At 48.4% G+C, this 24,335-nt stretch overlaps 2 protein-coding genes across 5 annotated transcripts; one reads left to right on the top strand and one right to left on the bottom strand.

Moving 5' to 3' along the window:
* Window positions 1-3,592: 3,592 nt before the first annotated feature.
* dbt (dihydrolipoamide branched chain transacylase E2) lies at window positions 3,593-15,175 on the bottom strand (the record flags this gene model as incomplete). 4 transcript variants are annotated; one of them, XM_079267885.1, is made up of 11 exons in its annotated part: window positions 3,593-4,899; window positions 7,045-7,116; window positions 7,274-7,465; window positions 12,164-12,241; window positions 12,314-12,480; window positions 12,643-12,883; window positions 12,991-13,118; window positions 13,208-13,389; window positions 13,506-13,581; window positions 14,269-14,401; window positions 15,085-15,175. In XM_079267885.1, the coding sequence occupies 11 exons, from the start codon at window positions 15,127-15,129 to the stop codon at window positions 4,732-4,734; spliced, it is 1,482 nt and encodes a 493-aa protein (XP_079124011.1). In that variant the 3' UTR covers window positions 3,593-4,731. The 4 variants fall into 4 exon arrangements, with proteins under 4 accessions (XP_079124011.1, XP_079124009.1, XP_079124010.1 ...); XM_079267883.1 differs by having other exon boundaries at window positions 14,269-14,452; window positions 15,085-15,158; XM_079267884.1 differs by having other exon boundaries at window positions 14,269-14,437; window positions 15,085-15,129.
* Window positions 15,176-15,866: 691 nt separating this feature from the next.
* rtca (RNA 3'-terminal phosphate cyclase) lies at window positions 15,867-21,985 on the top strand. Its single transcript, XM_079267353.1, has 11 exons — window positions 15,867-16,058; window positions 16,166-16,266; window positions 17,708-17,851; window positions 18,055-18,178; window positions 18,300-18,358; window positions 19,861-20,002; window positions 20,078-20,199; window positions 21,264-21,322; window positions 21,407-21,501; window positions 21,581-21,685; window positions 21,790-21,985. Exons 1-11 carry the CDS (start codon window positions 16,014-16,016, stop codon window positions 21,886-21,888), a joined length of 1,095 nt encoding a protein of 364 aa, XP_079123479.1. The 5' UTR covers window positions 15,867-16,013; the 3' UTR covers window positions 21,889-21,985.
* The last annotated feature ends 2,350 nt before the right edge of the window (window positions 21,986-24,335 follow it).

Here is a 24,335-nt window from a genome sequence, read left to right as displayed (position 1 = left end):
CCTCCATCCTTTTCTTGTGTTTGGTCACCAGACTCATCGCTCTGGTTAAGTTGTGTCATTATTTATGAATAAAACAAACTCTCCACTTGTTGAAATGTGTTCCTGTTGAGGCCCTAACAATCAATACACGTGTATCTGTTTGATAGCCTTCTATTTAAAGTACAGCTTATATTTATGTTCATTCGGTTCATGTTGATTTTTCATCTTTGTTTCATTAATAAATTGAGTTTTAAACTACAGCATCAGATTTTACTGCTTCACACATGAATCAGTTCTGATTAACATTGAAATTAAAACCTCAGAAATCACATCATTTATTGATTTGATGGAATTAATCTTTGTTTAAAAAAGACTGATGGCATTTTAAAGGAGCAGTGTAGAGGATGTAGTGGTGAGGTGTTCCTCCTCCCTCAGGTAACATGAGAACCTGGAGGACTCTATGAAGAGGACCAGCTGTATGTAGACATTAAGGACTCATTCTAATGCGGTTCTTAGTTTCAGTTGATGATACACTGATGAAAACATAGTTATGAAGATTGTATTATATTTATGGAGCAGCAGGGTGGTGTTGAACCTGCTGAATGTTCTCCAGTGTTAGTGAGGCTTTTCTCCGGGTGTCAAACCATATTTGCCGGTTCTTTCTGCCGACATACTCGCAACTGATTAAACGGACCACACCATCAGAAAGAGTGGACAGATGAAGGTCCAGCGGCTCTACAGGACTGTTCTGAATGTACAGACTGCCACATGTTCAGGGATGCTGCCACTCAGGAGAATAACATAAACCTGGGGGAATAAACATCAACACTGACATCATATATCAGACCGCCCACTGTCGGTAGTGGGTTAGGGTTAACCCTAGAACAGACTGGTTTAACCTTAACCCTAGAACAGACTGGGTTAACCTTAACCCTAGAACAGACTGGGTTAGGGTTAACCCTAGAACAGACTGGGTTAGGGTTAACCCTAGAACAGACTGGGTTAGGGTTAACCCTAGAACAGACTGGGTTAGGGTTAACCCTAGAACAGACTGGTTTAACCTTAACCCTAGAACAGACTGGGTTAACCTTAACCCTAGAACAGACTGGGTTAGGGTTAACCCTAGAACAGACTGGGTTAACCTTAACCCTAGAACAGACTGGGTTAGGGTTAACCCTAGAACAGACTGGGTTAACCGTAACCCTAGAACAGACTGGGTTAGGGTTAACCCTAGAACAGACTGGGTTAACCTTAACCCTAGAACAGACTGGGTTAGGGTTAACCCTAGAACAGACTGGGTTAGGGTTAACCCTAGAACAGACTGGGTTAGGGTTAACCCTAGAACAGACTGGGTTAGGGTTAACCCTAGAACAGACTGGGTTAGGGTTAACCCTAGAACAGACTGGGCTAGGGTTAACCCTAGAACAGACTGGGTTAGGGTTAACCCGAGAACAGACTGGTTTAACCTTAACCCTAGAACAGACTGGGTTAACCTTAACCCTAGAACAGACTGGGTTAGGGTTAACCCTAGAACAGCCTGGGTTAGGGTTAACCCTAGAACAGACTGGGTTAGGGTTAACCCTAGAACAGACTGGGTTAGGGTTAACCCTAGAACAGACTGGTTTAACCTTAACCCTAGAACAGACTGGGTTAGGGTTAACCCTAGAACAGACTGGGTTAACCTTAACCCTAGAACAGACTGGGTTAGGGTTAACCCTAGAACAGACTGGGTTAGGGTTAACCCTAGAACAGACTGGGTTAGGGTTAACCCTAGAACAGACTGGGTTAGGGTTAACCCTAGAACAGACTGGGTTAACCTTAACCCTAGAACAGACTGGGTTAGGGTTAACCCTAGAACAGACTGGGTTAACCTTAACCCTAGAACAGACTGGGTTAGGGTTAACCCTAGAACAGACTGGGTTAGGGTTAACCCTAGAACAGACTGGGTTAACCTTAACCCTAGAACAGACTGGGTTAGGGTTAACCCTAGAACAGACTGGGTTAGGGTTAACCCTAGAACAGACTGGGTTAGGGTTAACCCTAGAACAGACTGGGTTAGGGTTAACCCTAGAACAGACTGGGTTAGGGTTAACCCTAGAACAGACTGGGCTAGGGTTAACCCTAGAACAGACTGGGTTAGGGTTAACCCGAGAACAGACTGGGCTAGGGTTAACCCTAATCCCACTTCAACTTTCCACCAGGTTCAAACGTTCCCACAAATACAAAAAGCTAAATTTCTTTTTTTTACGGTTTTACATTTCGTCGGTCACTAAAACCTAAAACAAAGCAGGAAGATAAACATTCAACCGACACCAGAGATTATTCACAGGTTCTGTAAGTCTTCATGTCAGGATCCCGGTCTGACCCGTTGTGTGTGACCTCTGTTTCCCCTGATCTCCTCTCCTCATGCGTTCTGTCATTCCCCTGTTTGTTGTTGTGTGCCATGTGCTCTGTGAGTGGACTCTGCCTCCAGACGCCTCCCATGGCCACGCTCCTGATTAGTGCACAGCTGCGGACACTCCAGCAGATTACCTCCCGCAGGCTGACACACCAGACTCAGATCCCACTAACCGTTCCCCTGGCACTATATCAACCCTGGTCCGGCAGTCTGGGGCTGTCAGTTCGTACCGTCTTTCACCCACTTCAACCCCGTACCGTCTACCACCGTCGGTCCATCCTGTATCGGACCAAGGGATCCACACATGTGATCCTGCCTTCTGTACAGCGTAAAAATAAAGTCTGTTCTGTACCTGAATCCTGTCTCGTGGTCTGCTATCCTGTCCTGAACTCCCTGGACACTTCAGTACAGACGGGTCAGACCACAATGGGGATCAGGTCTACAGATAGACCTCTTTCACACCAGCCCAGGAACCAGACTTCACCAAGAATTCAGTTTATTTACGAACTTCAGTTTCATATCATGAACATTGAGACTCAATTTATAGGTGTTGAGCTTCATTTTTACACGAAACATTTTAGGATCCGATTGTCTCATAATCCGTGATTGTCCACTGTAATTAAGTTTGGTGCTTTTTAAAGTCCTGTGATCTTCAGCTTCTGAGGTCAACAGTGTTCTGACCTCGGCTTTGATCAGGACATCTTGCAGGTGACTACTTTGCAGTCATGCTGTGGTCCTATCGTATCACAGTTCCTCAGTTGAAGGTTTGTTTTCACTCTGAAGGAGAATATGTGACGAACGGTCCAAGTTTAGTGAGGAGACCTCTGCTGCCCTCTAGTGACCAAAGCTGAGAACATTGTGAGTCGATTGCGTGAAACCTTACTGACACTTTACCAACGCAGCATGTTCGAGCTGATGTCTGTCTCCTTAACACTTCAATATCAGGTGCATTAGTGTCATGGACATGTGTTCCCTTATAGGGGGGGGGGGGGCTTCTCCCAGATTCTGAAATGATAAAATAAACTGTTTATTAATGAAAGACTCCAATGAAAACACAATATATATTCACTGATATTGTGAACTTTGAAGCTTAAGAATTCTACTCAGTAAAATAGTATCTGAAGCACAATTTGTGACAAATAACCAACATATGTTGTAAATGTTTCTTTAATAAAGTTAATTATACTCAACAAAGTAAAGTCAAAACTATTTAAGGTTTGTGCACTTCAACTTTATTTATTCCACCAGGTTCAAACGCTCCCAAAAATACAAAAAGCTACGTTTCTTTTTATTACAGTTCTACATTTAAAACAAAGCAGGAAGCGAAACATTCAACCGACACCAGAGATTAGTCACAGGTTCTGTAACAGTCTTCAGTACAGATGAACAGACGGGTCAGACCACACTGGGGATCAGGTCTACAGATAGACCTCTTTCACACCAGCCCAGGAACCAGACTTCACCAAGAATTCAGCTTATTTACGAACTTCAGTTTCATATCATGAACATTGACTCAGCAGAGGACCGACGGACCCTTTAGACAGAAACTGGTTCTGATCCAGTGAAGAGGCGTCAAACGAACCGATCAGAACCAGAATCATGAATCAATAGTTTGACCGAGTTCGTGTTTATCAAGAACCTCAGAGACGTGAATCATATTTGGTCCTGATGAATAAAATAATTTAGTCACATGACCCTCCACCCACAGACACATGACCTATGATGGCCCCGCCCACCTCATTTGCATACAGACACCACGGTCCAGGAGATCCAGGAGATCAGATAAATGTGATTAAAACACACAGAACTTCAGCAGCAGTTTACAGTGAAGAGAATTAGCTTCGTAATGAATTCACTGACATATGTTTGAGGAACAGGAACCCGGTTCTAGTGAGAACGTCACATCACACAACACGTGGAGAGTTTCACTCTACGAACTGATCCCTGCAGCCACGAACTGTCAGACCAGATCCTGGATCCACGTCCAGCTTCAGAATAAGTCAAATGTTTAGGGGACAACACTGGGATCTGGATCAATGAGGACCAACCAGGAGCAGTGAGACGCTAAAGGTTCTCCGCTTCCCAGCATGTCAACTGGTTTTAGTGATTTAGAACTGGTCATGACTTGTAATTGATTTCCTGAAACATTAGAAACAGACTAAGTACCTCTAACCGCCGCTATGTGTGTTACTGGTTGTCATGGAAACATGATTGACAGGCTGACCCCTCCTCCCGCTGCCTTGCTCAAAGGAAACAAGGAAAGGACAGCGAGTGAACGGGAAGGCCTCGAACAGAAAGACGAAGCGAAGGAGAAGAGAAGGTCTCCCCGGGGCTGATGGGAAAGACTCCTCTGTTTATTTGAGGTCCAGCACCATGCTGGCCGGGTTCTCCAGGTACTCCCTCCACAGGTTGGAGAACCGACACATGGTGGCTCCGTCGATGATGCGATGATCCGCCGACCAGCTGACGTTCATGATGTGAGCTCGGACAACCTGACCACCGGCGTCGAACCGAGGAAGAACCTGACGGATAAAAAGAAGATGAGGAACCAATAGGGGTGGGGGGAAAATCGATACAGCATAGTATCGCGATATTTTGCGTGGCGATATTGTATCGAAACATGGTCGCCAAGTATCCATCTTTTATTATATAAACTATTTAAAAAAAAGTTTTTTTTTGTTTTTTTTAGAAAAATCAAATGAATTGCTTCTTCAGTCCACTAGATGGTGCTGAGTTGTTTTCTGGTGAGGTCAGCAAAGGTCCCGGGTCAGCGTGATTGGTAGGAAGTTGGTCAAAACAAAGAGAGACATCTGACCTCACAACGGGGTTAAACCTGCCAACAGCAGCCGGGGCATGAGGAGAGAGCAGCGCATCACTGTCTCTCTGCCTCCACGTCCACGCATCACAAGTTACACTGAGTTATATAACTCTAATATCATACTTATACAAGTTATAGTTAATATGCTGAGTTATATAACGCTAATATCATACTTATACAAGTTATAGTTCATATGCTGAGTTATATAACTCTAATATCCTACTTATACAAGTTATAGTTCATACACTGAGTTATATAACTCTAATATCCTACTTATACAAGTTATAGTTCATATACTGAGTTATATAACTCTAATATCCTACTTATACAAGTTATAGTTCATATACTGAGTTATATAACTCTAATATCCTACTTATACAAGTTATAGTTCATATGCTGAGTTATATAACTCTAATATCCTACTTATACAAGTTATAGTTCATACACTGAGTTATATAACTCTAATATCCTACTTATACAAGTTATAGTTCATATACTGAGTTATATAACTCTAATATCCTACTTATACAAGTTATAGTTCATATGCTGAGTTATATAACTCTAATATCCTACTTATACAAGTTATAGTTCATACACTGAGTTATATAACTCTAATATCCTACTTATACAAGTTATAGTTCATATACTGAGTTATATAACTCTAATATCCTACTTATACAAGTTATAGTTCATACACTGAGTTATATAACTCTAATATCCTACTTATACAAGTTATAGTTCATATGCTGAGTTATATAACTAATATCATACTTATACAAGTTATAGTTCATATGCTGAGTTATATAACTCTAATATCATACTTATATAAGTTATAGTTCATATACTGAGTTATATAACTCTAATATCATACTTATACAAGTTATAGTTCATATACTGAGTTATATAACTCTAATATCATACTTATACAAGGTATAGTTCATATACTGAGTTATATAACTCTAATATCATACTTATACAAGTTATAGTTCATATGCTGAGTTATATAACTCTAATATCATACTTATACAAGTTATAGTTCATATGCTGAGTTATATAACTCTAATATCATACTTATACAAGTTATAGTTCATATACTGAGTTATATAACTCTAATATCATACTTATACAAGTTATAGTTCATATACTGAGTTATATAACTCTAATATCCTACTTATACAAGTTATAGTTCATATACTGAGTTATATAACTCTAATATCCTACTTATACAAGTTATAGTTCATATACTGAGTTATATAACTCTAATATCCTACTTATACAAGTTATAGTTCATATACTGAGTTATATAACTCTAATATCCTACTTATACAAGTTATAGTTCATATACTGAGTTATATAACTCTAATATCCTACTTATACAAGTTATAGTTCATATACTGAGTTATATAACTCTAATATCCTACTTATATAAGTTATAGTTCATATACTGAGTTATATAACTCTAATATCCTACTTATATAAGTTATAGTTCATATACTGAGTTATATAACTCTAATATCCTACTTATACTAGTTATAGTTCATACACTGAGTTATATAACTATAATATCATACTTATATAAGTTATAGTTCATATACTGAGTTATATAACTCTAATATCATACTTATACAAGTTATAGTTCATATACTGAGTTATATAACTCTAATATCCTACTTATACAAGTTATAGTTCATATACTGAGTTATATAACTCTAATATCCTACTTATAGAAGTTATAGTTCATATGCTGAGTTATATAACTCAGTATATATAATGACTGATAAATATTCACATATGATCACTGTTACCATCATAACAACCCTGATGAGGATTCATGTTGTTCGGAACCAACCTGGATTTTTCCCAGAGCTCCGATGGCGACTTCAGGAGGAAGGATGACCGGTTTGGCGTACGTCCCTCCGATCTGATTCAAACCAAAAACAAACACATCCAAGTCAGGAAGGTGTGAAGCCAGTTCAGGTTCTAGTGTGTGGTTGAGGTTTTTGTGCGTCGCTGAGGTTCTGGTGTGTGATTCTGGTTCTAGTACAACATTGAAGTCCTGGTGTGGTTGTAGAACTCACTGATCCGATGTTGGACAGGGTGAAGGTTCCTCCACTCAGCTCGTTGGTTCCCAGCTGCCCTGCAGTTCCGAGCGTCTGCAGACGGTTTAACTCCTGAGCGATGTCGAACACACTGAGCAGCTGAACGTTCTTCATGTTGGGAACCAGCAGACCCTGAATGGTGTCCATCGCCAGGCCGATGTTATGAGACGCCTTCAAGACAGAATCACATGGAGCCGGGTTTCAAACTTTGACCGACTGTGGTCGTGGTGCTAGTGTGCGATTGTGTCGTGGTTCTAGTGTGCGGTCGTGGTTTTAGTGTGCGGTTGTGTCGTGGTTCTAGTGTGCGGATGTGTCGTGGTTCTAGTGTGCGGTCGTGGTTCTAGTGTGCGGTCGTGGTTCTAGTGTGTGGTTGTGTCGTGGTTCTAGTGTGCGGTCGTGGTTCTAGTGTGCGGTTGTGTCGTGGTTCTAGTGCGCGGTCGTGGTTCTAGTGCGCGGTCGTGGTTCTAGTGCACAGTCGTGGTTCTAGTGCGCGGTAGTGGTTCTAGTGCGCGGTCGTGGTTCTAGTGTGCAGTTGTGTTGTGGTTCTAGTGCGCGGTAGAGGTTCTAGTGTGCTGTCCTGGTTCTAGTGCGCGGTCGTGGTTCTAGTGCGCGGTCGTGGTTCTCGTGCGCGGCCGTGTTGTGGTTCTCGTGCGCGGTCGTGGTTCTAGTGCGCGTCGTGGTTCTAGTGTGCGGTTGTGTCGTGGTTCTAGTGTGTGTCGTGGTTCTAGTGCGCGTCGTGGTTCTAGTGCGCGTCGTGGTTCTAGTGCGCGGTTGTGTCGTGGTTCTAGTGCGCGGTTGTGTCATGGTTCTAGTGTGCGGCCGTGGTTCTAGTGTGCGGTTGTGTCGTGGTTCTAGTGCGCGGCCGTGGTTCTAGTGCGCGGCCGTGGTTCGAGTGCGCGGTTGTGGTTCTAGTGCGCGGTTGTGTCGTGGTTCTAGTGTGCGGTCGTGGTGCTAGTGTGCGATTGTGTCGTGGTTCTAGTGTGCGGCCGTGGTTTTAGTGTGCGGTCGTGGTTCTAGTGTGTGGTTGTGTCGTGGTTCTAGTGTGCGGTCGTGGTTCTAGTGTGCGGTTGTGTCGTGGTTCTAGTGCGCGGTCGTGGTTCTAGTGTGCGGTTGTGTCGTGGTTCTAGTGCGCGGTTGTGTCGTGGTTCTAGTGCGCGGTCGTGGTTCTAGTGCGCGGTCGTGGTTCTAGTGCGCGGTAGTGGTTCTAGTGCGCGGTAGTGGTTCTAGTGCGCGGTCGTGGTTCTAGTGCGCGGCCGTGTTGTGGTTCTCGTGCGCGGTCGTGGTTCTAGTGCGCGTCGTGGTTCTAGTGTGCGGTTGTGTCGTGGTTCTAGTGCGCGGTTGTGTCGTGGTTCTAGTGCGCGTCGTGGTTCTAGTGCGCGTCGTGGTTCTAGTGCGCGTCGTGGTTCTAGTGCGCGTCGTGGTTCTAGTGCGCGGTTGTGTCGTGGTTCTAGTGCGCGGTCGTGGTTCTAGTGTGCGGTCGTGGTTCTAGTGTGCGGTCGTGGTTCTAGTGTGCGGTTGTGTCGTGGTTCTAGTGTGCGGTTGTGTCGTGGTTCTAGTGCGCGGTTGTGTCGTGGTTCTAGTGCACGGTCGTGGTTCTAGTGCGCGGTAGTGGTTCTAGTGCGCGGTCGTGGTTCTAGTGTGCAGTTGTGTTGTGGTTCTAGTGCGCGGTAGAGGTTCTAGTGTGCTGTCCTGGTTCTAGTGCGTGGTCGTGGTTCTAGTGCGCGTCGTGGTTCTAGTGTGCGGTTGTGTCGTGGTTCTAGTGCGCGTCGTGGTTCTAGTGCGCGTCGTGGTTCTAGTGCGCGGTTGTGTCGTGGTTCTAGTGCGCGGTTGTGTCGTGGTTCTAATGTGCGGTCGTGGTTCTAGTGTGCGGTTGTGTCGTGGTTCTAGTGCGCGATCGTGGTTCTAGTGCGTGGTTGTGTCGTGGTTCTAGTGTGCGGTCGTGGTGCTAGTGTGAGATTGTGTCGTGGTTCTAGTGTGCGGTCGTGGTTCTAGTGTGCGGTCGTGGTTCTAGTGTGCGGTTGTGTCGTGGTTCTAGTGTGCGGTCGTGGTTCTAGTGTGCGGTCGTGGTTCTAGTGTGCGGTCGTGGTTCTAGTGTGCGGTCGTGGTTCTAGTGTGCGGTCGTGGTTCTAGTGTGCGGTCGTGGTTCTAGTGTGCGGTCGTGGTTCTAGTGCGCGGTTGTGTCGTGGTTCTAGTGCGCGGTCGTGGTTCTAGTGCGCGGTCGTGGTTCTAGTGCGCGGTCGTGGTTCTAGTGCGCGGTCGTGGTTCTAGTGCGCGGTCGTGGTTCTAGTGCGCGGTCGTGGTTCTAGTGCGCGGTCGTGGTTCTAGTGCGCGGTCGTGGTTCTAGTGCGCGGTCGTGGTTCTAGTGTGCGGTTGTGTCGTGGATCTAGTGCGCGGTCGTGGTTTTAGTGCGCGGTTGTGTCGTGGTTCTAGTGCGCGGTCGTGGTTCTAGTGCGCGGTTGTGTCGTGGTTCTAGTGCGCGGCTGTGGTTCTAGTGCGCGGTTGTGTCGTGGTTCTAGTGCGCGGTCGTGGTTCTAGTGCGCGGTTGTGTCGTGGTTCTAGTGCGCGGTTGTGTCGTGGTTCTAGTGCGCGGTTGTGTCGTGGTTCTAGTGCGCGGCCGTGGTTCTAGTGCGCGGTCGTGGTTCTAGTGCGCGGTCGTGGTTCTAGTGCGCGGTCGTGTCGTGGATCTAGTGTGCGGTCGTGGTTCTAGTGCGCGGTTGTGTCGTGGTTCTAGTGCGCGGTTGTGTCTTGGTTCTAGTGCGCGGTCGTGGTTCTAGTGCGCGGTCGTGGTTCTAGTGCGCGGTCGTGGTTCTAGTGCGCGGTCGTGGTTCTAGTGCGCAGTCGTGGTTCTAGTGCGCGGTCGTGTCGTGGATCTAGTGCGCGGTCGTGTCGTGGTTCTAGTGCGCGGTCGTGTCGTGGTTCTAGTGCGCGGTCGTGTCGTGGTTCTAGTGCGCGGTTGTGTCGTGGTCGTGGTTCTAGTGCGCGGTCGTGGTTCTAGTGCGCGGTCGTGTCGTGGATCTAGTGCGCGGTTGTGTCGTGGTTCTAGTGCGCGGTTGTGTCGTGGTTCTAATGTGCGGTCGTGGTTCTAGTGTGCGGTTGTGTCGTGGTTCTAGTGCGCGATCGTGGTGCTAGTGTGTGGTTGTGTCGTGGTTCTAGTGTGCGGTCGTGGTGCTAGTGTGAGATTGTGTCGTGGTTCTAGTGTGCGGTCGTGGTTCTAGTGTGCGGTCGTGGTTCTAGTGTGCGGTTGTGTCGTGGTTCTAGTGTGCGGTCGTGGTTCTAGTGTGCGGTCGTGGTTCTAGTGTGCGGTCGTGGTTCTAGTGTGCGGTCGTGGTTCTAGTGTGTGGTTGTGTCGTGGTTCTAGTGCGCGGTCGTGGTTCTAGTGCGCGGTTGTGTCGTGGTTCTAGTGCGCGGTTGTGTCGTGGTTCTAGTGCGCGGTCGTGGTTCTAGTGCGCGGTCGTGGTTCTAGTGCGCGGTCGTGGTTCTAGTGCGCGGTCGTGGTTCTAGTGCGCGGTCGTGGTTCTAGTGCGCGGTCGTGGTTCTAGTGCGCGGTCGTGGTTCTAGTGCGCGGTCGTGGTTCTAGTGTGCGGTTGTGTCGTGGATCTAGTGCGCGGTCGTGGTTTTAGTGCGCGGTTGTGTCGTGGTTCTAGTGCGCGGTCGTGGTTCTAGTGCGCGGTTGTGTCGTGGTTCTAGTGCGCGGCTGTGGTTCTAGTGCGCGGTTGTGTCGCGGTTCTAGTGCGCGGTCGTGGTTCTAGTGCGCGGTTGTGTCGTGGTTCTAGTGCGCGGTTGTGTCGTGGTTCTAGTGCGCGGTTGTGTCGTGGTTCTAGTGCGCGGCCGTGGTTCTAGTGCGCGGTCGTGGTTCTAGTGCGCGGTCGTGGTTCTAGTGCGCGGTCGTGTCGTGGATCTAGTGTGCGGTCGTGGTTCTAGTGCGCGGTTGTGTCGTGGTTCTAGTGCGCGGTTGTGTCGTGGTTCTAGTGCGCGGTTGTGTCGTGGTTCTAGTGCGCGGTCGTGGTTCTAGTGCGCGGTCGTGGTTCTAGTGCGCGGTCGTGGTTCTAGTGCGCGGTCGTGGTTCTAGTGCGCGGTCGTGGTTCTAGTACGCGGTCGTGGTTCTAGTGCGCGGTCGTGGTTCTAGTACGCGGTCGTGGTTCTAGTGCGCAGTCGTGGTTCTAGTGCGCGGTCGTGTCGTGGATCTAGTGCGCGGTCGTGTCGTGGTTCTAGTGCGCGGTCGTGTCGTGGTTCTAGTGCGCGGTCGTGTCGTGGTTCTAGTGCGCGGTCGTGTCGTGGTTCTAGTGCGCGGTCGTGTCGTGGTTCTAGTGCGCGGTCGTGTCGTGGTTCTAGTGCGCGGTCGTGTCGTGGTTCTAGTGCGCGGTTGTGTCGTGGTCGTGGTTCTAGTGCGCGGTCGTGGTTCTAGTGCGCGGTCGTGTCGTGGATCTAGTGCGCGGTCGTGGTTCTAGTGCGCGGTCGTGGTTCTAGTGCGCGGTCGTGGTTCTAGTGCGCGGTCGTGGTTCTAGTGCGCGGTCGTGGTTCTAGTGCGCGGTCGTGGTTCTAGTGCGCGGTCGTGGTTCTAGTGCGCGGTCGTGGTTCTAGTGCGCGGTCGTGGTTCTAGTGCGCGGTCGTGGTTCTAGTGCGCGGTCGTGGTTCTAGTGCGCGGTCGTGGTTCTAGTGCGCGGTCGTGGTTCTAGTGCGCGGTCGTGGTTCTAGTGCGCGGTCGTGGTTCTAGTGCACGGCCGTGGTTCTAGTGTGCGGTTGTGTCGTGGTTCTTAGGAGAATAAGATCAGATATGTAAAACCCAGTCTGACTCTACAAAACATAATTCAAAGATATAGAATATAATAAACATAAGAAGCTGATATTAATACAAACGCGTGTCTCCACCTTGTACGTGATGTTCTGGCAGCCTTCGTCCAATGAGGAGTTGAGGATGGGAAAGTGGAGGAGGCCGAGGGAGGCAGCCTGAACCAATGAGAGCGCAGCGTTACCATCAGCACGAAGTGTTTAACCAATGAGCAGTGACGTGGGCGTTACCTTGATGAAGAAGGGCATGTAGCTCAGTTTGACCCCCCGGCCTTCAGCGATGGGTCTGAGTTCAGCTCTCAGAGACACCAGGCGGCTCAAGTCCACTTCATCGCAGTAACCGAAGTGAGGGATCTTCAGCGCCGCCGTCATCGTCTTCACCATCGCTCTGTGGAAACCTGGAGGACACGAGCACCTTTAGACCCGAGAGACCAGTTCACCTGGTCCAGTGTCTCAGTGATCCTGGATCTACAGAAGACCATCACTGGGTCCCTGAGAGACTGAAGACCACGTAGAAACAGGATGACACCAGTGACATGTTGGTATCAACCGACTCCGACCTTTGAGGGGCTCGGTGACGTCCTTCCCGGTGAAGACGGGTTTGGGTGTGGTGGGTGGAGGTTTGATGGCTGCCGTAGTGCTCACAGGCTTAGCAGCAGCAGCAGGCTGAGCCGGAGTCCGGATCTCCTGGAACAGGGTCGGAGGTATGATGGCGCCGGTCTGCTTCGCCAGGAAGTTCAGGATGTCCTCCTTCAGGATCCGTCCGTCTCTTCCCGTCCCCACCACCTCACTGAGCTTAATCTGAGAGTCAGACCAGTTCAAATAGTAACAAGGAAACCCTGGGGACAACCTGGGAACACTGGACGGTCCGGAAACAGACAGACTGGGGACAGACTGGACAGACTCACGTTGTTCTCCATGGCGAGGCGCCTGACGGCAGGCGTGGCCTGAGTCTTGTGACCTTTTATCTCCTGGTGGGTGTGTTCTTCTCGAGCCATGGCGGGCGTCTCCACCACGTCCTCCTCCTGGATCACCTCTGATCAACAACAAAGTTTTAGTCTGAACCAGAAAAACTGGAGACACTCAAGGCCTGGTTCCAGACTAACATCAGGTGTCATGCCTCACCTGAACTGGACTCGGTCTCGATGTCCACCAGTGGTTTTCCCACTAAAGCGGTGCCGTCCACGTCGTAGTAGAGTTTTTTGATGACTCCGTCATAGCGGCTGGTGATGGTGACGGACGCCTTGTCGCTCTGGACCTCACAGATACTGTCGAACTGAGACACCTTGTCCCCCTCCTTCACGTACCTGAGAGACACATTCATTAAAGGGACAAGGTGGTCTCAGTACTCACGTGGTCACACAGAACTCATGTGATCTCAGTAGTCTCTTGGTCTCAGTTCTCACGCGGTCTGAGTACTCACCACTCCTTCACCGTCACCTCCATGATTCCCTCTCCGATGTCGGACAGTTTGAACGAGACGATCGGTCCTCGACTCACTGCAGGAGAAAACACAATGACATCATCAATGACGCCGCCGCCGACACAGTCGTCGACGACACCATCGACGACATCATCGACACCATCGACGACACCGCCGCTGACGACACCATCGACGACGACATCATCGACGACACCGCCGCTGACGACACCATCGACGACACCACCGACGACGACACCATCGACACCGTCGACGACACCACCGACGACACAGACACCGTCGACACCGACACCGCCGCCGACACCATCGACGACACCGTCGACGACACCATCGACGACACCATCGACGACACCATCGACGACACCATCGACGACACCATCGACGACACCATCGACGACACAGACACCGTCGACGACACCATCGACGACACCGCTGCTGACGACACCATCGACGACACCGACACCGTTGACGACGCCATCGACGACGCCACGTCTTCAGACAGACTGACCTGATTGTTTAAACCCTTATCTCAGTCTGGATCTGTGTAATGAAACCTGTTGATCTGGATTCTCTGAAGTAAACCAGGAAGAACTCCATCACCAAACACCAACACCAAGCAACTTCCTGAATTCCTGAAACTGGATTGACCATATCTGAACTCTGAGTGGTTCACTGGTTATAAAGTTCCCAAGAACCAGACCGATGTTTTGGGTCAGGACTTTGGGTCCTGCTGGTCTGGACCTACCGGTGGAGGAGTGCAGGGTCCTTCTGCTGAACATCTGGAGGTTTGTTTCACATCTGAAGCTCAGAAGCTGAACGGTTCGGTCGGACCTGAAGTTCTGCAGCCGGAAACATCGACTACGGTACTGATGAGTCAGCTGACAGGATGAGAGACAGACAGGTACAAAGATCGCCTGGCAGGTAGAGTCCTCACAGAGAGACAGACAGACAGGTAGAGTCCTCACAGAGAGACAGACAGGTAGTTTGAAGGAGATGTTTTCACATTAATATAAAATATTAAAGATGAATTATTCGTTGTTTAACTTCACGAGCTCTAGAAAGATTATATGACATCATTAAATAATAATGACAATATTTGATTTCCTTTAGATCATTTTACTGATCAATCAATACTTTCACTTTAACTACATTTATAGACTTTTACTTCAGGTAGGTCACAGTGTGTATTAGTTCTAGCTTCCTGTTAGCCGTTAGCCTCCGGACTCCATCTCTCTGTGACCCTGCCGCTGGTTCAACTCCCGGACGCTAGCTAAAGCTAACTGAGGCTAACTGAGGCTGCCTGGTAAACACACATGTTAGCATGTTAGCAGTTATCTGATAACACTGAGCGGCGGCTGTTGTGTTTTTGTTTTTATTTCATTATGTTAGCATTATTAGCATCACAATTAGCATGCCAGTAGCAGTGACAGCAGCTAACATGCTAAGCTAACAGGCTGACATGGTGACGGAGTGATGACGCCACTCGGTCCGCATTAGCAGCAGAAACAAACAGACGAGAAAACGAAGAGAAAATATTTATAAAACGTTTCGTTTGTCTCACCAGCCGTCTGAACACTGTGAAGGAGCCTCTGGTCACCGCCGCCATCTTTACTCGATCACAGTGTTACGTCCCTGTTGCACGCCCCTCTCAGGAGCCAATCACCGCACAGCGTTCTTGTTGCCTTTTCAGCTCCAAGCAGACCGGACGCAGCAGCGACGTGACGCTGCCAACCAGCGGTCAGGAGGAGAACTACAGATACAGATATTTTAATTAAACAATAGTTTTATTTTGATAACTTCATCTGTGGTCCAAAAAATATTCGAAAAGTACAATTATTTATTTTATCATATGTTATGTCAAATAACCAGTGAACTGTGTCTTTGATTGCTGTTTGGATGGTTTCGTTTCTATTAAGTACGTTTACACAGAGAAGACATAAACATAAATATAGTAAGAGAAAATTAAATGAAACATACATTTAAAATGTAAGAAAACTACAATATAAATATGAATATTGATATATCTGAATTTAAAAGTGGTGGTTTGTTCAAAGGTTATTAAATATTATGTAATATATGATGAGACAATACAACTCATGTTAAACAGGAGAAATACCGGAAATGCTTTTCCGTCAAAGAAACCCAACAAAATTCATGCTCTTGTTTGTGTAACATACTTAAATACTGTAATGATGAAGTATATTAAGTAATTAAGCATTGTTGGAGGGAGTCTTCTTCTTCTCTGTAATTGTTTCGCATATGACGTTAATTAAACAACTACGACTCAATAAACATATTTTAGTTTGAAAGCCACAGGAAGTGGTTTGCAGTAGTTCCGTCTAACTCTACGGTCTAACTTGACAGAGAGAAGTTCCAGAAGAAGAAGAAAGAAGAAGAAGAAGAAGAAGAAGAAGAAACAGGTTATTTTCTGTTCATCGGAACCAAAAGGTTCGTGTTTAACAAAGTGAGAGTGTGTTGGTTCGGAGGAAGATGGACTCCGGTTCTGTAGAGATCGACGGCAGCGTGATGGAGGGAGTGAGTACCGTTAATTAACGCGCTGCTAACATGCTATTGTGCTAATACATGCTAACATGCTATCGGCTGGTCATCTGATCTGTTCCCCCGGTGTCGGTTCTCCTCAGGGCGGACAGATCCTGAGAGTGTCCGCGGCCCTCAGCTGCATCACCGGCTCCGCCATCAACATCACCAAGGTCCGTGCGGGAAGGAGCACTCCGGGGCTCAGGTGAGTTAGCAGCTAACAACGGGCTGGCAGGCTAACGTTAGCAGCTAGCTAGGCTAACGTTAGCCTATTCATTGAAGTGGAGTCGGTTAAGATAGACCGAGTCCTCAAAGAGAGAGAGACGGGTAGAGTCCTCAGAGAGAGAGAGAGAGACGGGTAGAGTCCTCAGAGAGAGAGAGAGACGGGTAGAGTCCTCAAAGAGAGAGAGACGGGTAGAGTCCTCAGAGAGAGAGAGACGGGTAGAGTCCTCAAAGAGAGAGAGACGGGTAGAGTCCTCAGAGAGAGAGAGACGGGTAGAGTCCTCAAAGAGAGAGAGACGGGTAGAGTCCTCAAAGAGAGAGAGACGGGTAGAGTCCTCAGAGAGAGAGAGACGGGTAGAGTCCTCAAAGAGAGAGAGACGGGTAGAGTCCTCAAAGAGAGAGAGACGGGTAGAGTCCTCAAAGAGAGAGAGACGGGTAGAGTCCTCAGAGAGAGAGAGATGGGTAGAGTCCTCAAAGAGAGAGAGACGGGTAGAGTCCTCAAAGAGAGAGACGGGTAGAGTCCTCAAAGAGAGAGACGGGTAGAGTCCTCAAAGAGAGAGACGGGTAGAGTCCTCAAAGAGAGAGACGGGTAGAGTCCTCAAAGAGAGAGACGGGTAGAGTCCTCAAAGAGAGAGACGGGTAGAGTCCTCAAAGAGAGAGACGGGTAGAGTCCTCAAAGAGAGAGAGACGGGTAGAGTCCTCAAAGAGAGAGAGACGGGTAGAGTCCTCAAAGAGAGAGAGACGGGTAGAGTCCACAGAGAGAGAGAGAGATGGGTAGAGTCCTCAAAGAGAGAGAGACGGGTAGAGTCCTCAAAGAGAGAGACGGGTAGAGTCCTCAAAGAGAGAGAGACGGGTAGAGTCCACAGAGAGAGAGAGACGGGTAGAGTCCACAGAGAGAGAGACGGGTAGAGTCCTCAAAGAGAGAGACGGGTAGAGTCCTCAAAGAGAGAGAGACGGGTAGAGTCCTCAGAGAGAGAGAGACGGGTAGAGTCCACAGAGAGAGAGAGACGGGTAGAGTCCACACAGAGAGAGAGACGGGTAGAGTCCACAGAGAGAGAGAGACGGGTAGAGTCCACAGAGAGAGAGAGACGGGTAGAGTCCACAGAGAGAGAGAGAGAGAGAGAGACGGGTAGAGTCCTCACAGAGAGAGAGAGACGGGTAGAGTCCTCAGAGAGAGAGAGACGGGTAGAGTCCACAGAGAGAGAGAGACGGGTAGAGTCCACAGAGAGAGAGAGACGGGTAGAGTCCACAGAGAGAGAGAGACGGGTAGAGTCCACACAGAGAGAGAGACGGGTAGAGTCCACAGAGAGAGAGAGACGGGTAGAGTCCACAGAGAGAGAGAGACGGGTAGAGTCCACAGAGAGAGAGTTTTTCTTTTTAAGGCCGACCAGTGAAAATAACTTTGTGTGTGTGTGTGTGTGTAGACCACAGCACCTGAGTGGTCTGCAGCTGGTCTCAGATCTGTGTTCTGGTAGTCTTCAGGGAGCCTCCATCGGCTCCACAGACATCAGTCTGACTCCAGGAAAGATCCAGTCTGGGAACCATACGGCCGACACACAGACAGCAGGGTGAGTCTGTCTCTATCTGTCTCTCTCTGTCTCTCATTCTTTGTTTCTATCCACATCACAAAATCTCATTTCCTGTTTTATTGACTCGTTGTCACAAGTTCAATAATATATATTGTTTTTATTGATTTCTTCTTTTAAAGGTAATCGTGATGTAATGTCTCTCTCTGCCTGTCTGTCTGTCTGTCTCTCTGTCTGTCTGTCAGGAGTGTGTGTCTGCTGCTGCAGGTCTCTCTCCCTTGTGCTCTGTTCTCTGATTCGTCCTCTCAGCTTTGTCTAAAGGGAGGAACCAACGCAGAGATGGCTCCTCAGATCGACTACACTGTGAAGGTACATGTACTGTACTCATGCACTCACTGTACACATGCACTGTACACATGCACTGTACACATGTACATGTGTACTCACTGTGTACGATCGAGGCTCGTTAAACTGTTTGTTTCTTCTTCAGGTGTTTAAACCAATCGTGGAGAAGTTTGGAGTCCATTTTGACTGTGACATCAGAATGAGGTCAGTTTCCTGTTTCCTGTCTGATCAACACAAACAGTAGTGTGTGTGACACTGTGAGTGTGTGACACCGTGTGTGTGTGTGTGTGTGACACCGTGTGTGTGTGTGTGTGTGTGTGTGACACCGTGTGTGTGTGTGTGTGACACCGTGTGTGAGACACCGTGTGAGTGACACCGTGTGTGTGAGTGTGTGACACCGTGTGTGTGAGTGTGTGACACCGTGTGTGTGAGTGTGTGACACCGTGTGTGTGAGTATGTGACACCGTGTGTGTGAGTGTGTGACACCGTGTGTGTGTGTGAGACGCCGTGTGTGTGTGTGTGACGCCGTGTGTGTGTGACACCGTGTGTGTGACACCGTGTGTGTGTGAGTGACACCGTGTGTGTGTAAGTGACACCGTTTGTGTGTGTGTGTGACACCGTGTGTGTGACACCGTGTGTGAGACACCGTGTGAGTGACACCGTGTGTGTGAGTGACACCGTGTGAGTGACACCGTGTGTGTGAGTGTGTGACACCGTGAGTGTGTGACACCGTGAGTGTGTGTGTGTGTGTGACACCGTGTGTGTGCGAGTGTGTGACACCGTGTGTGAGTGTGTGACACCGTGTGTGTGCGAGTGTGTGACACCGTGTGTGTGTGTGAGTGTGTGACACTGTGAGTGTGTGACACTGTGAGTGTGTGACACCGTGAGTGTGTGACACCGTGTGTGTGCGAGTGTGTGACACCGTGTGTGAGTGTGTGACACCGTGTGTGGGTGTGTGACACCGTGTGTGTGTGTGTGTGTGTGAGACACCGTGTGTGTGTGAGTGTGTGACACCGTGAGTGTGTGACACCGTGTGTGTGTGAGTGTGTGACACCGTGTGTGAGTGTGTGACACCGTGTGTGGGTGTGTGACACCGTGTGTGTGTGTGACACCGTGTGTGTGTGTGACACCGTGTGTGTGTGTGTGTGTGTGAGACACCGTGTGTGTGTGTGAGTGACACCGTGTGTGTGTGTGTGTGTGTGAGACACCGTGTGTGTGTGTGAGTGACACCGTGTGTGTGAGTGGCACCGTGTGTGTGTGGCACCGTGTGTGTGGCACCGTGTGTGTGGCACCGTGTGTGTGGCACCGTGTGTGTGACACTGTGTGTGAGTGACACCGTGTGTGAGTGACACCGAGTGTGTGACACCGTGTGTATGAGTGTGTGACACCGTGTGTGTGAGTGTGTGACACCGTGTGTGTGTGTGTGTGTGTGAGACACCGTGTGTGTGAGTGACACCGTGTGTGTTTGACACTGTGTGTGTGACACTGTGTGTGTGAGAGACACTGTGTGTGTGAGTGACACTGTGTGTGTGTGTGACACCGTGTGTGTGAGTGAGTGACACTGTGTGAGTGAGTGACAGTGTGTGTGTGTGAGTGACACCGTGTGTGCGTGTGACACCGTGTGTGTGAGTGAGTGACACTGTGTGTGTGTGAGTGAGTGAGTGACACCGTGTGTGCGTGTGACACACCGTGTGTGTGTGTTTCAGAGGGTACTACCCTAAAGGTGGGGGGGAGGTGATGGTGACGGTGAACCCGGTCAAAGAGCTTCAGCCGGTCATCATGACGGAGAGAGGAAACATCACCAAGATCTATGGCCGCGCGTTTGTCGCTGGAGTCCTGCCCTACAAAGTAAAGTTACCACCGTTGCACAGACAGGAAGTGATGTCGTACTGATGGTACTGATGGTGGTTCTCGTGTCTTCAGTTGGCTAAAGACATGTCGTCGGCTGCTGTTCGGACCATCAGGAAGGAGATCAAAGAGCTGTACATCAACATCCCGGCACTGCAGGAGAAGGAGAAGGCCTGTGGGAACGGCAACGGCATCATGTAAGCCCTGCCCACCTGATGACATCGCCGCTGGTTATAAGTGAAAACAGTGACGAAGGTTACGATATCGTAACCCTGGTTATATGAGCACAGGCGGAGCCCTCTGCTGGGCTCTGTGGGTCGTTTTCTCTAATCACGAACAAGCATTCTCCAACTGAACGTTTGCAAAACCCTGTTCATCAGCCTGTGAACCCAGTAACAGGTAACGGTGGGTGATGGTCCACAGACAGTCCAGTCCTCTTGTCTCTAGAACACAGAAACCTCCTGCATTCTCTCTAGTGTCCACCAGGGGGCGACTCCTCTGGTTGTATAGAAGTCTATAGAAAATGACTCTACTTCTCTCTTGATTTATTCCCTCAGTAAACATTGTAAACATGAGTTTATGTCTCAATCTCTAGTTTCAAGTCTTCTTCAATACAGCATGATGTTCATTTAGTACATTATGGTCCATTTAGAGTCACACAGACCATAAAGCAGGGGATGCTTTAGGGCGGGGCTACACGCTGATTGACAGGTCACTCACTACCAGAGACGTATAAGGCGTCTCTACGTCACTCCTCCTCAGTCTAGACATGGTCACTTCCTGTTGAATTTAATTTATTTTGTATAGCCCAAAATCACACGTTATTGATGTGCCTCAGAGGGCTTTACATGTTACATCCTCTGTCCCATCAGAACAGGAACAACTCCCCAAGAAAGCCTTTAACGGGGAGAGACCGTAGAGACAACGGAGGACCCTCTTCATCATCATCATCCTCTATCAGGATGAAGTGTGATAGATGTCATGTCTACAGAATGAACAACATGACAGAGTTACAACGCATTCAATGGTTCACAGGTTGATTTAAAAAAATAAAAAAAAATTGGCGACTGCAAAATCGCCGACCCGGAGGCTTCAAAACGTCACAAACCAAAGAGCGGCGTCATGATGACTACGTCCGTGACCGGCCCGTAGAGGGCGGAGCCTGTATGAGTTAGAACTGGATGTTTAATCCTAGTTTTTCCCACGTGCAGTGAACACATCCTCACAGCTCTCTGATTGGTTCTTCTCCCGTCTGTCTCAGAATAATCGCCGAGTCGTCGACAGGTTGTGTGTTTGCAGGTTCAGCTCTGGGGAAGAAAGGTGAGGACGTCACCTGAAACTCTTTAAACGTCTTCATTAGTACATGAAGTCTGGTCTGTAGACTGACGTGTGTGTGTGTGTCAGGTGTGTATGTAGATAAAATTGGCATTGAAGCTGCTGAGATGTTGCTGAGAAACATCAGACACAACGGCTGTGTGGACGAGTTCCTGCAGGACCAGGTGAGACACACCTGCTGACCTCTGACCCTCTGATGTACGGTTTCATACAAAGTCCTCTAACCCTCCTCTTCCTCCTCAGCTCATCATCTTCATGGCGTTGGCGAAGGGAACGTCTCGGATTCGAACCGGCCCCGTGACGCTGCACACACAGACCGCCATTCACGTCGCAGAGCAGCTGACTCAGGTAGGAGACACTCCGAGGGTCCTCGAGAGATACACTAATACACACACGTGTGTGTGTGTGTACTGTTGTATTGTGTAGATGTTAATGTTTGTTTCTATTTGCAGGCAAAATTCACAATAACAAAGTCTGAGGACGAACTGAGCAGCAACGAGACGTTCATCATCGAATGTGTAGGATCAGGAGCAGCGAACAAACACCTGTAGACACACACACCTGTAGACACACACACTCTCCAGCTGCTCGCCCCCCCGACCTTCAGCTTCTGTCTCAGGGTGTTTCATTAAAACTGTAATAAATAAATGTCTGTTTCTGTTCTTGAATCATGTGCGAGAGAGAGAGACCAGCACACTGCTGCCTTCTTGTTGAGTCTGTTCCTGTCGGCTGTTGAGATGCTGATGCCACCACGGAGTCAAAGGGTGCTTCTCAAGTCTCTTAATTCTCGTTTCCTCGCTTGAACCGGAAGTTGTTTCTGCGCCGCCATATTGACGGCCGTCCCAAAGCTCTAATGTAGGAGGGAGGAGGGAGGAGCCACGAGAACAGACTTCCAGGAAGTGTTTTAACGGCCGACACGCCCCCTCACTGTTCATCAGTCATGTGATTGGACGCTGCAGCCGATCGGACTGACTGAGTTTAACACCAGAGTGAAGACGGATCAGATTAAACTTTAGTTTATATTTGATTAGGTTTCTGATTCAACATCTGGTTTAAATGAATGTTCATTGTAGTCTGAACAACAAAAGGACCACAAACAACTTTCTACATTTATTAGAAAGATTTGTGTTTTCATGATCTGATGTTTCCCTCAATAACTTTATTATGAATACAATTAAAGTAAGAGAGAGCTGGAGAGATGAAACACATTTTACATCATTCCTGAGTGTTTGAGTTTTATCATTTAAGAGAAACAACAATCATATTCTGGGTTATTTAATAATGACGCCACAGTCACAATTTAAAAACGTAGACACAAATAATTCATAAATAAGACGATCGCATTCCTCCGGTAGAAATGGATCCTGAGCTTATAAACAGAACACAGGACACAGTTTGTTAACAGACTACAGAGAGAAACACTCTACAGTGGTGATCACTGTGTGTCTTTATTAGTTATTAGTGTTATTAGTTACTGTTATTAAGTACAGTGATCATGTGAACAGACACTAACTTATCTAAAGTCTCTCCAGCTGTTAAAGATGACTGACAGCTGATCCAGCTGTGATCATCTGATCCTCCGTCATCAGAAACTGACGTTGACGCTTCAGAGGAAAGGACGTCTCGTGTCCCCTAAAACATATTTCCTCGTTCCTCTCTCCTCGCATGGCTTCCTCCATGCATCCCTGGTGGGAGGGACTAGGACGCAAGGAAAGGACCCAAGTGAGGGAAACGGGGATGCAATTAAGAGACTTGGGATGTACCCTAAGAAGGTCCTCAGGAGAGCTCCCTGCACTCCAAAGACCTGAGTCTCCTCAGCAGGAGCTCTGACCCTCTTCATAGAGTGCGTGTGGTCAGTCCAGTTCATTGATCGAGTGAACACCCAGGTACTTATAAGACCTCACCACCTCAATGTCCGTTCCCTGGATGTTCACTGGTACCGGAGGAGAGTGAAGTCCACCAGCAGCTCTTTGGTTTCACCAGAGTTGATCTGGAGGCGGTTCCACTGGCACCATCCTATCAAGTCCTGGTTCAGTTCTCTGTCGTCACCGGCGGAAATGAGGCCGATGATGACAGAGTCATCAGAGCGTGAGGAGTGTACGGGACAGATTCAGGGCAGTGATCAGGAACACCCGTTTCTTCAACGCGGAGACACACTGTCCCCGGAGCAACGGCTCCAGACATCCTGCTGACACTGCCTGGCCTGATGCGCGCCCTCCCGGCTCCATTCGGCGAATTATCGTTCATGTGGGAATCAACGATACAGCCCTCCACCAGTCCGAGTTGACCAAGATGGATTTTACAAATCTTTTAAGCTTTTTAAACAGCTGTGGACTGTCTGTTTTATCAGTGGTCCAAGTCCAACACTCGGCCGTGGATCACAGCGGTTCAGCAGAGTCCTCAGCCTCCACACCGGGCTCCAGGCCGCCTGCAGGACCAACAACGTGAGCTTCATTGACAATTTTAATCTGTGTTGGGGCCGCTCTTCCGCTTTTAAGAAGGATGGTATTCATTTTAACAAGCTGGGTAGCCGCCTGCTAGCGGCTAATTTACAGCATGCTGTTCACTCCCAGTCACATGATTGACTGTTTACACCTGGATCCCCTGTCCGCTGTCACTCTTCCTCTATGATCATTCATCAGCCGCATTCATCCCCTACAAGCAACACCAGCTCCCCCTGGCGGCATGGAGGGTCTCCTACTACTCTTTCCCCAGCCTCTACCGTAACTTCCACTCCACGACCCATGAGCATTCCCGTGAGAATCACAGACTCTCGCTCGCGCCCTAGTTATGGTCGGGTTCGAGGTGCTGCACGAGTGATCCGTCATGTTGCACATACCCCCAAAGCTTCCTGTGCTGATGACAACACAGTGTCTTCCCCCATCAAAATGTGTCTGATTAATGCACGCTCTATAACAAACAAGGCTCACATTTTAAATGACTTGTTCACAAGTCATAAATTGGCTTTTTTATTTCTGACCGAGACCTGGCAACAGAA

This window comes from Melanostigma gelatinosum (assembly GCF_949748355.1).
Source record: "Melanostigma gelatinosum genome assembly, chromosome: 4".
NCBI lineage: Eukaryota > Metazoa > Chordata > Actinopteri > Perciformes > Zoarcidae > Melanostigma > Melanostigma gelatinosum.
Note: the sequence above shows the minus strand (reverse complement) of the source record. Positions and strands in the feature narration are given on the sequence as shown.